The sequence below is a fragment of the Pleurodeles waltl genome, chromosome 2_1, assembly GCF_031143425.1.
Source record: "Pleurodeles waltl isolate 20211129_DDA chromosome 2_1, aPleWal1.hap1.20221129, whole genome shotgun sequence".
Classification (NCBI taxonomy): Eukaryota; Metazoa; Chordata; class Amphibia; order Caudata; family Salamandridae; genus Pleurodeles; species Pleurodeles waltl.
Window position 1 is genome coordinate 636,525,507 of NC_090438.1, and position 14,687 is coordinate 636,540,193.

Genomic DNA, 14,687 nt, shown 5'->3' on the forward strand with positions numbered 1-14,687 from the left:
ACATAAAAAACATGGCATATTAATCCCACTGCTTGTTCAAAAAATATCCATCTAGTTCTGAGATCACCTCTCATGCCACCATCTTCACAGATCTCCTAAGAAGAGAAATTATGTCCCAAATTTTCTTCCACTGTCTGTTGGCTTCAAAAACCTTTTCTACAAAGACAAATACCACTTTTATATAGACAAAGAGATAAAAGCAATAGGAAAATTACAACTGCCCCAGTCTAGAGCTTAAAAGATGGAAAACTTAGGTTTTCAAGATTCATCACTGAGTCTGAGAAATGCAGGTGGGATGATAAAAGGGCTAGGTCACAATATTGATAGTCAGTTCTTATAAACATATTCAATAAAAATATGTTAGACTGTGTACTTTCAAGTATGGAATCTAATCACATGAAAGAATTATTGGAATTTAGCAGAAAGAAAACAAATAAAAAAATAGTCTCAATAGACACATATTTGTTGCTATTTTAATGTACTTAAGGGTCTTTCTCCTGTTTCCTACAGATGATGAAGATGTCTCCATTGGTGCTGATCATCTCACAACAGTAGAAACATGCGAGATCCTGGTTGGCAATGGGACAGAGGAAATCTCCAGCGAGCCTCCATGCCATGTCATGGTGATTTCTGAAAGCATAGATGCTGATCAGATGAATGGATGTAGTGTGACTGGTACTGATTCCACCAGCACTGGAGCATCGGTCAGCTCAACAGAGGAAGTCAACCGGAACTTCTTAAATGAAATCATTGCAGGGAACGGGGACATTAATTCTGTGGCTTCGGATGGGACTGAACTTTTGATTCCAGATGAAGTAAAACTGTCCCTGAGCAGTATGGAACTTGCTGAGCAAGACGTTCCTCTTTCTGATGGTGTACCGGAGCTAGAGGCAGAGATGGAGGTGGGTGATGAGGTTGATGTTGGTGTCCAAGAAGCAGGAGATGACCTTCTTGCCAGTACTGTGATTCCAAACACTGATGAGTCCATTGAAGATGGTGAATCCACTAATGATAAATATCATGACGAGTCGGGGGCTTCGAGTCAACAGGAAGACAATGAGTTAAAACTAAGAATCGCAGTCAAGAGGAAAACCAGGCCATGCTCCCTGCCTGTATCTGAACTGGAAACCGTAATTGCCTCTGCATGTGGTGAGCCTGAGACGCCTCGCACACATTACATTCGGATTCACAACCTGCTGCACAGCTTGCCTTCAGCTCAGATGAACAATGACAGAGAGGAGGAGGAGGAGGAGGAGCAGGTCAGCATAGACATTGATGAAGAATCCACAGCAAAGGAAGCCTCTGAGAAGGATATAATTAGTGAGACAGAAACAGTGGTGCAGGAGCCTTCATTGGAGTGTGCAGCCAATGACAATGATAGTAATGTTGATGATGGAAGAACTTTTCCTGGCGATGCTTCAACTGAGCATATCCCTGATTTAGTTCACCAACTTTTTAATGGTGACCACGCTAGGACAGAAAGCGAGAGTGAATCGAGTCCAAGAGGACTTGGTGATCATGACTGTGATGTTTGTGACAACTCTTGCTATAGTACTTCCTGTTACAGCACCTCATGTTATAGCACTTCCTGTTATAGCACCTCCTGTTATGACAGCCACAACCGCTTCTCGAGCCACACTCGTTTTTCTTCAGTGGACAGTGCAAGAATTTCAGAAAGCACTGTATTTTCTTCCCAAGATGATGAAGAAGAGGAGAATAGTGCTTTTGAATCAGTACCAGATTCAGTACAAAGCCCAGAACTTGACAGAGAGCCATCGGATAGCCCAGTCCCCTGGCCAGATGATCTTCTTGCTCAGGGTGGGAGCCGGAGCCTGGAATCTCCTATAGCAGGTCCAAGCACCCGAAGAGAAGGTTAGATTCTAACTACTGAATGTACCATATCTATAAGTAATGACTTTAAAACTCCTTGTGCCAAATCAACCACTTGCCACTATGTGCATGTAATATTTTGTTTGGGGAAATATTGTAGTGCTTGAATGAAGTGCGCATGCATGCAGCACAAAAAGTGCTGGGGAAGAAATTGGAGCCAGAACACTTGAAGAACAACAAAAACATGGCTGTGCCCCTTTTCACTCTCCTTACATGAAGTTTCAAGTTCAGGTTTAAGTATGAGTGTCTGTCTTCCCTGATCCACATAATTACTGTTATGATGTTAATGGTGGTGTTTTCAGTTCTCTGTATTCATTAGATCAATATATGTTTCAAAATGTTTTGGGGACAAAGCAACAGATTTAAGGCTGTTGTACTGAGAGTTAAGTGAAATTGTTGGTGCACATCTGTCACACATTCTAGGTTTTGTTTTTAGTTTTGTGCATACTGTATAGCTCCTTTCACTCATCAGGTACACAACACATTACACATAACTACATTACTCAGTGGCAAGCTTAAAACTTTTGTAATATAAACTGCTAAGATAAAATAATGAAAAGCGTCAACCAATTTCATACATGGAATTTGATAGTCTGCGTGTCTCCATCAGGACAAACAGTGCATTTGTCAAGGTAAGTGGCTACATCATTTACAAGCACTGTTTATTCTCCGGAATGGTATAGAGGTGCAGTCGTTGGCAAGGGACACGCACCAGGAGCCTGACAGGGCCCAGCTTTGGAGTTTTCAGCACTAGCTGACCGCCTTTCACCAACAGTGACAGTTTGAAAGCAATTCTGGACAGCCTCTATCCCTCTAATTATTCTTCATTCCTTGAAATTCAGGGCACACAGGTCCTCCAAGACATGTGTCTTCAATTTGTGAATTATGTTTGAAAACTGTAGACAGGTTGCCTGCCATTCATGAAGCAAATTCTATTCTTAGTTTAACCTGAAATCAAAATTCAAAGTTGTTTTCAAAGCAGGGAGATAATTTAGATTTATGGTAAATATTGATGAATGCCAGGCTTTTTATGCCCGTACGGGGAGGTGTAGTGTTATCATATTTTATATACTAGAGTGGTCTGGTTAGATATATGATACGACAAACATACATAGATATTCACCAATAAACTCACTTAATATGTTTTTTATAAAGGAATTATACAGGATGTACAGCATAGTATATGATCATACAAACCTGCTAGCTACAGAAGACACACATGATTGAATTCGCATTTATGTAGCACTTACTACCCCTGAAAAGGCGTTCAAGCACTAGATAGCGAGTAAGACGCTTCCTAGTAACCAAAGTTAGTTGTCAGTCCATTGTTTATTGGAGTTATTCTTGAATGCTAAAGCGTACCATTCCATGTATTACAGTTTCTTTGTGGTACATTAACAACATAGGTGTGATCATTATAGGGGGCTATGTGAAAAACACATTGGCCCTGGTTTATACTTTTTTTGGCACTGCATTACCGTAATTTTTTTATGCAAAAACGGCGCAAACTTTCAAAATACAATTGTATTTTGTAAGTTTGCTCTGTTTTTGCGTCAAAAAGCGGTGCAAATACGGCGCTAAAAAAGTATAAATATGGCCAAAATTGTATTTTGTAAGTTTGCGCCGCTTTTGCTTGAAAAAATGACTGTATTGCGGGGCAAAAAAAGTTTAAATCAGGGCCATTATGTCAAAACCTTTAAGCAGACATGGGATTTAGAGTAGTTTATGCACAGGAGAGGTGTTCAGAAGGTAGAAGGGAAGCAGGAGTGCATTCAAAATAAATAAAGGTGGGAAAAAGTAATTGAAGATCATATTTTAATGTTGGATTTTAAGGAATATAGCAGGTGAAGAGTTTTTTGCGACAGCATGGAAGCTGTGCACGTAAACCCACAGAAAGAAACTGTTTTCAATTCTGCTCTAAAATGAATGTGGCTTTTTAAAACGTGGCAGATGCGAGCCTCACTGCAAAATGAAAGCTGAAGGCTTCCTGAAAACCCTTTGCCAGCGAACATGAAGCAGTGCAACATCTTAACACGTCCCACAACTCATAATTACAGTTTGACAGCACCGCCATCACCTCACTGGATGCAACACAAGCAATACTTTCAAACCTAGAAAATCCTCTATGTGTGTCTACTACAGTTGTACGTTCAATACCATAAAGTATCCTTATAGTTTATGCAATCATTTTACGCTATACATAAACGACACATATTATATAAAAGTTATGTAACCACCAACTTAAAATATAACAAGGCAGCTGATAAACACATTGCAGCAGTCAAAATTCAGCGCATGTTTATGTGACCCGTTCACTATCTGGTTCGAAGCTGGTGTCCCCTGCACTATCCTGAAAAAAACACCAACACCCGCAGAACAGACACCATGTCCCGCAGATTGGATGTGTATGACCTCAGCTTGGCGTTCAAGCATCCACACTTCCTTGATTGTCTACATAGGTCTTAAGGAGATCCCAGGAGCTGGATCTAATCTAGGATGAAGAAGGAAAGCCATGATGAATGTCAATTCAGCAGGCAACTCAACAGTCAAAGTCTTGGGCACCTCAGGGAAATCTAATTCATGAATTGTTTAACTGAAGGCCTTACATTTCTGAGCAGTGCTTATCTCTAACTACACCATAAAGATCCTCTAAAGAATACAATTCAACTTTAGAGGAGCATAAGAGGTAACAATTAACCCTGTCATGTAGGGGTTCTGCTGATATCAAGTATGAGGCTGAAGGCAGAACCATGAAAATGCATTATTGGACTATTGCGCACAATATTAATATCACAGTGTCATATTTCATGCTAAAATATGGGCGAAAGCCATCATTCCCCTCATCTTCAGCATGTAATCCAGTAGTCTGATGTATTTACTGTGAATCAAGGTTTTAAAAACACTACTGTATGTTAGATAACATTTACCAAACATGTGCAATTGTGCATTAGTTCAACATAAATAGATTTGTTACTAAGAGTTTTGATATTATGATGAGTTGAGTTGTATAATGTACTGTGCATATACCAGGTATTTGAGTGCTCCTGTGATTCACGGGGTAATACTGTGCCATAGTTTGAGTGCTATAGATGACATTGTCTTAAATCTCAGTCAATACATTGATGTCTTGGGGTGATTCGAGGCTTAAACTACAATGAGGACCTTGCACGCTGTATACCCCGCACTTCATGTAAGGCATTGGACTCCATTTGGATCGAAAATTGGACTAGAAAAGGCAAAAAGTTGCCTTTTACATAATGAGTCTGTTTATTCACTAGACTAGTCTAGTGTGTGTAAACCAGGTATCTGCGCATCAAAACAGTCATCTATGCTATGGCTCCCTCTCGTTGTCTTTCCTTACACTGTTGTAGCAGATTACTTCATCATCTGGGTGAATACTTGATAGAAATGTCAGGTGTGACATTCCCTCTGCTATTATGTAGGAAAATCGGGGTTACCTACATCTGCCAAGTCTTTACACCGCATCCAAGCTGGTAGCTGTTCATTCATTTTTAAGGAAAAACTTGAAGAATCATCTCTTCAGATTACACCTTCTGGGCTTCCTAACTCATTTTGTATTTTCACCATTTCTGCTAAAGTACCTTTTGTTATACTGTGGGCTTGGTAGTTTGTAAAGCACTTCTTTATTGTGACTAAGTTTGTGAAATGAAAATGAATACATTCTCAAGCTAGTATTTTCCTCAGAAACAAAGAGCAGAACATGCTATAATCGAGTCACGGATGGACTGATCATGATAACATAGAGCTGAAGATCTGAGGGTCTTGTGCCCTCCTCTTCAATGGTGTGGAGCATCCAACAAAAGACTGTCTTCTGTCAAAGACACGAATTCATACATACTCTTTCAGAGCCTTGGGGTTAATTTATTATTTTAAATTGCCTGTGACACACTAGATAACAAGATGATATTAACAGAATCAATTAGGATGAGTTAGTTCATTGTATCCCTGCCCATCATGCTACCTTGCACAACGACCATAGCACTGAAACAATAGCTCATGGGATATTACCAACATTGGTGAAATTACATTTTGGAAATATGAATGTGTTTGACATGTGGGATTTGGTAGCACATGTCATATGTCATGACATGGCTGACAAAGCAAAGACCTGAACTTTGCCAATCTTTAGGACAGTGGACTGCTTATTCCATCCTTGTGCTTAGTTTGTGAAAAAATAACTGTAGGGTCACAATTTGTTTCTTAAGAGCCTTCTGCTTGTCTAATGTCTGGGTTTTCTGAATACCAAGTTTTGATCCCAATAAAAATAAACTGTGTTATTACCAGTTCCGCCCTCATAAGAATGATCAGGTTTATCAACAGGACATAACCTTTTGATGAATGCGTAGCTAGAAGGAAGTCCACTTCCACTATAATCAGGAGTTCTTTTCTACCCCAAGATAGGGTGCTAAAAATATTTCTATCACCAAGCTAAGGCATTATCTTACCTCTGAATGAGTGAATATGCAGAACCTACTTTAGGGATCCTGACCACCCTGATGGAAGCCCTGACCCTTTATGGGTTATTTTGTGTGTTGAAACATGTCAGCACTATTCTAGATTATTGATGAATAGTCCTCAATATTCATCCATAATTTTCTTTTTTTAATCTTACCCTGTGCACTGACTGGTAAAGGAATTCTCTTTGGGTTTATACAGAGGTATTTTTTGTAAAATTACCTGGATCCCTCAATTATCCAGCAATTCCTCTTACGTTCTCTCACACAGAGCTCGAGTCCACCCTGATAATATCTTATCAGGGTAGGATGAGAATGCTTCTGATGAAGCATGTCACAAATGTGTGGATGAGGCTTCCTTGTCCAAAATATTTTGTCTTTTGTGTTCAGGTTGTTTTGTTGCAGCCGATACACGGACTCATATTATTATCACATTTTTTGTAGTTTAGTCCTAAATATAAGGAGGACATGTGATAATCTAGAGCCTCAAGTTCTCTTCATATGGTATAGTCAATGGATTTTTACCAGATTTTGCCCGGCCCTCACCAAAGGTCCAAGAAACTCATTAATGCACTCCCTGAACTCAAGTGAAACCAAAATGTTTGGCCCCAGCACTCCTTGGACTCAAAGGAAGAAGAATGACTTGGCCCCCGCAGCAACAACTCCATTCATGGAGACTGGATGTTACACACATAGGATGAATGGGAAGAGATGAGAGACTGGAAAGATCCACCTTACCCAGAATGTCGAAAACACATTCAAGAAAATCACCATTTTCTTTGCACTGCAAATGTATCCATTATTTTCCAAGGTTTCAAATTAGCTATCCCTTATGAATCCGTATTACAATGTAAATAAGCATTGGGAACGTTAATAGGTCTGGCTTCCTTTTTCTGCTCTGACTAAAACATTTAAAAAATGATGAAGTGAAAAAAGAAACAAGAACTGTTGTTCTCAGCATGTGTATATAGCTATGAAATAAGTAATTTAGTGTTTGATGAGATGTGAAATAGTCTGACTTCCATTTCAATGCATGCTCTCCATAGGAGAGAGGTGCGAGAGAAATACTTCTCCGAGTGGACCAAAGCCCACTGTATAAGTATTTTAAAGAACTGGCAACGGTGGTCTGCTGATCGCTGTGCTTTCAAAACAGGCCTAAAAATGAAATTACTTGATATTAAAGAAAGACTGAATGGAAAAGCACCTCTGTTTACTTCAATTGCATTAATTGTTTGTGCTTGATTTTTTTGTTAAAGCTTTTTTTTAAATACGGCTACCCACAGTTTCCAGTATAACTAACATTCTCCAGTACAGAACCCCAGTACAAAACCACTGTGCAGACCCCTGTATAGAACCCCATACCACATGCACTTTTAAAACAAACATTTCTAAGAGAAAGATGAAGAAGGATTTACACACCTGCACTGACGTTGTGAAGTTTTCGAACCTCACTGCCAAATTGTTTTGGATTCAAACTGTGATAAGCTGAACATTTTTCGGCAAATGAATATGTGTGAAACAGTCATGAATATTTGGAAATCAATCCTAACTTTTAAAAAATGTTTGAAAGTTATTTACATATTATCAATAAATGATCTGATCTCTGCTAAGGTGTAAAAAGTGTCCCGAAATTTGAAAAAAAAACACAATGTTTAATTAAATGCTCCAAAATTATATACAATTCAGTGTTATTTCAGTGTTATTTTGTTAGTGAAAAGGAAGTGAAAATGCTTATAAGCTCTGGCTATTGGACATTTATATCATCTGTTTGTGAGAGGATAGAATTTGCAGCGTCTTCAAAATTGTGAGGTTCTTTCCCCACTTTTAATTTTTTTGCATGTCGCTGTAACATTCTAATTACATGATTACCAATGCTGGTAGGGGGTTTGAAGGGTGCTGGGCCACCCCGTAAACAGGAGCCAAAATCATTGTTAAAACTGTATTCATGTTTATACTTTTGAACAAGAGTGGCATATGCTCTGACTTTTCTGACAACTGTACAAATAAATTCGTTTTTAGGTACTCTGTTAGAAATTTAATGTTGCTAAATCAGGGCTTTATAAACGAGAGATTTTTGTTGCGTGGTCCATGTCTTTTTCTTGTATACAAAAGCAAAATCTAAGGCCCCGATTCACAAGGGTAAACTTAGGCCAAAAGTCTAAGTTTAGACCTAAAATCTAACTTTCCTCATTGTTAAGTTAGACTTTTGGTCTAAAGTTAGACTGTTGGTCTAAGTTTACCTTTGTGAATCGGTCCCATAGCTGTTTGCCATTGCCTAACTTTGTCTGTTCTTGCACGCAGGTGATTGCCCGTTGCCACACAGCCCTCAGGCAGTCAGCCAGTTGCCCTCTCTGAGGTCTGACCACAACCATTATCCGGCCATCGATGAAGCCCTCCCCCCAAGTAAGCTGCAGCTCTTGCACACTCATTGCGCATTCATAACCACTCATCTGGTATCAAACGTCTTTGTGGGACTGGGTTCCAGGTCTGCACATCTTGTGTTTCCCATATTTGTGTATTGTGTATTTGAATTGCAGGGGATGCCACAGCAACACTTGAAGAGGTTATTCGCAGGTCTTGTGGTTCATATATTAGAAAGGGGGTCGCTGAGTTGTTATTGGTAGTAAATTAGTGTAGAAACCTATTTAAATGGTTTTTTTTCAGGCTTCAGGACCACAACATTTCTAAGAAATCTAAAAAAAGTGCCCTTTAAAATAAAATTCATAAGGGAAAAGACTTACTCAACTTTTCTTTTTTCTTGTTTGACCTACACTGAGCTAGTATATTGGAGCTATTCAGAAAATTGGCTATTTTTTTAGATGCATGGTCGTAAATTATAAACTGGTAGTATATTGTTGTCATCATGGCTTATCAATACCCACAATTACACAACTTTGTGGATGTTTATCGTATTTTTGATAGCCACACAGTGGCCCTTGGAAAAAAAACTAACCATGGTCCTGAACCTTAATTTGAGCAGGTTTTCATTAAGTCTCATTTTAGCAAATCGGGACTTAATTCAAATATTTGTATCCGTTAATGTACTGACTCTGCAGTGCCGATCTGTTTAACTTTTAATATGAAAGAATTATGCAGCACTATTTGTAACTGTAGGAATGACATCGACAGTCCACTGGTGTCAAGCTCCAGAAAACCTCTGCCAGGGACTGATGCACCCCCAAGGAGAGAGATACTGTCCACTTCACACTGAAATCGGATGGCACGCCATCAGTACCTTCACGTCTCCCATCTGATCTGGTGCTGATGTGGCCAAATTTAGACTTACAAAGCCAATCCAAATAAATGGGAGAGCTTAAATTGCTGCATGTCAAGTATGTAACCAATCTTGGCCTAGTTATATCAGGCCCAGAGTGTCAAGTATTTAATATCGTGCTACAACAGTATTGTAGCAAAAATATAAATGAGTTAAATATTGACAAGGTAAGTATACACAAGTAAGTATAGGTTTATTATCATCAGGGCCAGTGGAATTATGCATCAGGGGAGGGCCAAATTATGAGGCAGCGTTGGACAAATTATGCAACACAAAAAGGAAAGTTATGCACCATAATATGGCACATTTTCTAGCAGTATTACGCCATTTATTTTACATTTTTATGCATGTTAAATTTGTCTGGGCAAAGGTTTTACTTTATTACTATATTTGTATACAATTAGCTATTATGTAAAGCAATCAGTAACTGAAAAGTGACCAGTTAACCCCCTGCAAGGGATATGTCACTCTGCAGCAACATGTGGAGCAATATTTCCAGTAATTTGTGATGTGTTTGAGCTAGAAACTTTTTTTTTTAAATCTCCAAATTATGCAGCAGATGATGGATTATGTGGCTAGTGCAGAAAATCCATAAAAATGCAGAATACACCGTGGCCGCAGAATCGTATGATTCCAGTAGTCCAAATTATATCCTCTATATGTATATACCGCGCCGCGGTATATATCTGGGGGGTACAACGATGTGGAGTTAAGAAGATGAAATCTGTACTTATCTATACTTACTCACCTGCTCGATACTTTGGTCGTCAATATTTTACCACATTATTTGTGCAGCACAACATTCTGGTAATCAATATTCTGACATACAATCCTTGACACCATTGTCGCCATTGAATTCTACCCCTTATAGTTTGGTTTCCACTATAAAAGGAGACTTGGAAAAAATCTGAATTAGTACATCTCAACATGAGAAGTGAATGCTACTTGCTGAAAACAAATATGTAAATTCAGTGAATATACTGGTATTTCCATAGAACCATGCAAACGTAAATAAGGGAGCCTGGGATCTTTACACATCACAATAGGGTTGACAACGGAATCAAGGCAGGGGGAGGGAATGATAGGTCTGGTAGTGGCAGTGGGCAGGACGGGCAGTGTGTGACCCGCTCCTGTCAGCAATATAAATGCATTTTTGGGGAGTGCACTTGTGTGTTATTACATTGTAAGAATTAGGCTCTAAAGAGACCTAAATCTACAACTATGGAAAATCAGAAATACTAACAGATTTGTCACAATCAGAAGTAGAATTTGCATACACAAAATCTACAAATCCTATTTATGGAGATCAGGATTGGTGATTTGTGCCTGTAGATTCAATTTTTTGTGCACCACATACTAAGGCGTTATTTAGGAAAGGCAGGTATTGAATACAGATACCAAACAAAAAGGACAGACCATCAGTGCATGGGGATTGTACATATCTATTTAATGAGAAGATCCGTGTTCTGCAGAGTGTGTTAAGTTGTGGAAATGTCTCTTGGCAGGCTTTGTAAAGTTCAAAACACATACCAGCTGAAAATAAGTTTCATAATAGCACTTTTTGAACTAAACATTCTGTCAATAATCACTTTTAAGAAGATAGTCCTGAGGCAAAAGGTTGTTTCGTGGGTAAGTTTATGCACTAAAACTTTTATGTGGGAAAATGAATCCTTACTCAGACTATTGCAAAGTTAAAACACCTTGTAGTCTTCTCAAAATAAGAAATATATGAACTTCGTGAAACGTTGCAGCTGGGATTTTAATTTAGTACAGAGCTAGTGCTGGGTTTGACATTGGAAACTATTTTGAGATTCACTGGAATATGAAGTTGGATTCGAGTGAATAAACAAGGCACATTACTTAGAGGTACGTGGTACTCAGCTTACATTTCAGTCAGTGGAAACTTAATAGAATTGTGTACCTTGAGTTGATTCTGTTTGTTGGGGACCTTTTCCCTATGTTAATCAATCATTGGTTCATGGAGAATGTTTGGAGGTAATACACATTGCCACACGTTCGCAATCTTGGGCAATGAAAAGGGGGTTTTGGTGTTCAGGGTGCCGCAGGTACGGTGACGCCAGTGCCAAGAGGAGTGTGAGGCCCGTATCATCCAAATTCCAGCTGTCTTTTTACCCCACGACAGGGGTCGAGTTCCCATTTGCCTTGCTTGCATTAGGGCTCATGGCATCATTGTAATTCCACTGGCACTGTGTGACAGAAAGTCAAATGTATTTAGCTGCACTTATGTCAAGCACAACTGCACTCTCAATCTATTTAATTTGAGCCCTTTAGAGTTGAAATTGGACAGTAGTGGGGAATAAACTACAGTGAAGAAGTGTTTCAGTAACCATCCTCGAGACTTCAACATTTGCCATTCAGAAGCTGAGGTTTGTTGTATACACTACCCTTCATTTCTTATAGCTCACGGTGTGTAATAAACTCATAGGTTAGGGCGCTACCTGCATAGTCTTTAAGGGGGCAGTGTCTTAGATCTGCACTGTTCGTCCAGCCATCGCACCAAGCCATGTGCAAGCCGCCAGCCAGTCAGGGTTTTTGAATCCGCGGCACTTTGCACTGTGGGATTTTTGGGTTAAAGCTTTTTATTTTAAAATTAAAACTGCGCTGTTGGCAAAAAAAGTGCGCACTGGCTGAAATTATCACTTTTGACTCGCATCCATTTTGCAATTAAGGGGCCTCAGCCTTGTTCCTCTATATGGTCAGAAAACCTCTGACTTGCATTATAATTATAATGTATAGCGGGGGTACTTTTTCCGATATATATATATATATATTATTATTATAAACGTTCTCTGTTGCAAGAGAACTCGATTGTTTTGTGTGACATATCCAACACACATCTGACCTGATAGGAACGGTTATGGAGCAGCACGGCGTCCTTAGGCCCTGATTTAAACTTTTTTTGGCGCCGCATTATCGCCATGTTTTGACGCAAAAGAGTCGTAAATTTACAAAATACAGTTGTATTTTGTAAGTTTGCGCCGCTTTTGCGACAAACATGGCGCTAATGCGGCGCAAAAAAGTATAAGTCAGAGCCTTAGTGTGAACTACTCATTTTCTACCGAGATGACAGAAACTACGCTCGTCCCTACTGTCCTAGAACGACACCCACAGACCACAGCTTAGTGTGATTGATCGTCATATCCTAATTTTGCCAGTAGAGGCCAGTGTTTCCCCGTCAGTCAAATACAGTTTACAAATGTAATACATGACGTACTTCGAAAAAAGAGGTGCGTTTTACGTATAGCAAATTAAAATCGATTAACTAAATCTTGTATAAAAAAGATTAGCTAGCTGTCAACCAAGAATAGGAACACACAAATATTTAATTTTAAAAAGGTGTACAAAGGAAGCAGTACACGTAAATGCTGTAGAAGCAAGTTCAAATGCCGAATTAGTTCATGTTGCATTACTACATTAATAATGAACCATCCGCCGCTGTTTATTATTTTCTGATTGCTAGTGTATTAATATACAAATTCACATACACTTCAACTAAGAAGACAAAGGGTCGCTCATAAATCACACATAAGTAGTTTTACGAAGTCTGTACATAAAGCATCTTAAGTAAACATTCCTCCTGCACGTGGAGTGCCTATGAACATTAGGGAAGGCGATTAATGCTGTGCGTGTGTTCATTGGCCGGGGCCTGTAGCGTACAGCAACCTTAAGCCCCCTCAACCCCCGCCTCCCACAAAGTAAATGGAGGGGCCCCTGTCCCCCACCCGAGCAGGAGTTCTTAGGCCAGGGCCCCCAGCCCGTGGGCTGTGTACCATGCTGAGGGGACCCCCTAAGGGTGACCAGATTTTTAGGAGCAAAAACCGGGACAGGTCAGACATAAAAGAAGGACTAAAGACATTACTCTTACCTTTATATGTGGCCTGTCCAGTTTTTTGCGTAGCTTTCTGAATGTGTGCCTATACATGTGTGTGTGTGTGTGTGTGTATGTACACACACACACACACACATATATATATATATATATATATATATGTACATACACACAATACATATATGTACACACACACACTTACAAGACTACGTATAAATAAAATAAGTTATGGCTTGACCTCCCACCCTGCACACCCAACTAGCCCCACCCACCTCTCTCTGCTCCCCACTCTGTCTCTCTGCTGGGAGCAGACAGGGGACTGTGTTGCCTGACAGTAACAGATAAAGGCCCATATTTATACCTTTTGACGCAAAACTGCGCTAACGCAGTTTTGCGTCAAAAAAATTAGCGCCGGCTAACGCCATTCTGAAGCGCCATGCGGGCGCCGTATTTATTGAATGACGTTAGCCGGCGTTAGCCGCCGGCGCCGTCTGGTGTGCGTTAAAAAAACGACGTACACCAGGCAGCGCCGGCGTAGGGGGGTATGGGGCTTGGGCGTCAAGAAATGGGGCAAGTCAGGTTGAGGCAATTTTTTCGCCTCAACCCGATTTGCGCCATTTTTTTTTCACTCCCAACCCCCATAGAAATGACTCCTGTCTTAGCAAAGACAGGAGTCATGCCCCCTTGCCCAATGGCCATGCCCAGGGGACTTCTGTCCCCTAGGCATGGTCATTGGGCATAGTGGCATGTAGGGGGGCACAAATTAGGCCCCCCTATGCCACGAATGTTTTTTTTTAAAAAACTTACCTGAACTTACCTTAATGTCCCTGGGATGGGTCCCTCCAGCCTTGGGTGTCCTCCTGGGGTGGGCAAGGGTGACAGGGGGGCCCCTGGGGGCATGGGAGGGCACCTCTGGGCTCCTTCAGAGCCCACAGGTCCCTTAACGCCTGCCTTTTGCAGGCGCTAAAAAACGGCGCAAAAGCGGCCGTACGTCATTTTTTTTGACCCGCCCACTCCCGGGCGTGAATTTTGCCCGGGAGTATAAATCCGACGCACATGCCTCGGAGTCGATTTTTTAGACGGGAACGCCTACCTTGCATATAATTAACGCAAAGTAGGTGTCCACGCTAAAAAATGACGCTAACTCTATGGACTTTGGCGCTAGACGCGTCTAACGCCAAAGTATAAATATGGAGTT

The 14,687-nt window shown here is 40.3% G+C and overlaps 1 protein-coding gene across 1 annotated transcript in view; it reads left to right on the forward strand.

Moving 5' to 3' along the window:
• The window catches only part of HECW1 (HECT, C2 and WW domain containing E3 ubiquitin protein ligase 1), a 1,026,664-nt gene that overhangs the window by 795,814 nt on the left and 216,163 nt on the right, over positions 1-14,687 (forward strand). Inside the window, exons 11-12 of the mRNA XM_069216002.1 lie at positions 511-1,872; positions 8,667-8,768. Coding sequence (XP_069072103.1) covers positions 511-1,872; positions 8,667-8,768 — 1,464 coding nt within the window. The remainder of the gene's footprint in view (positions 1-510; positions 1,873-8,666; positions 8,769-14,687) is intronic.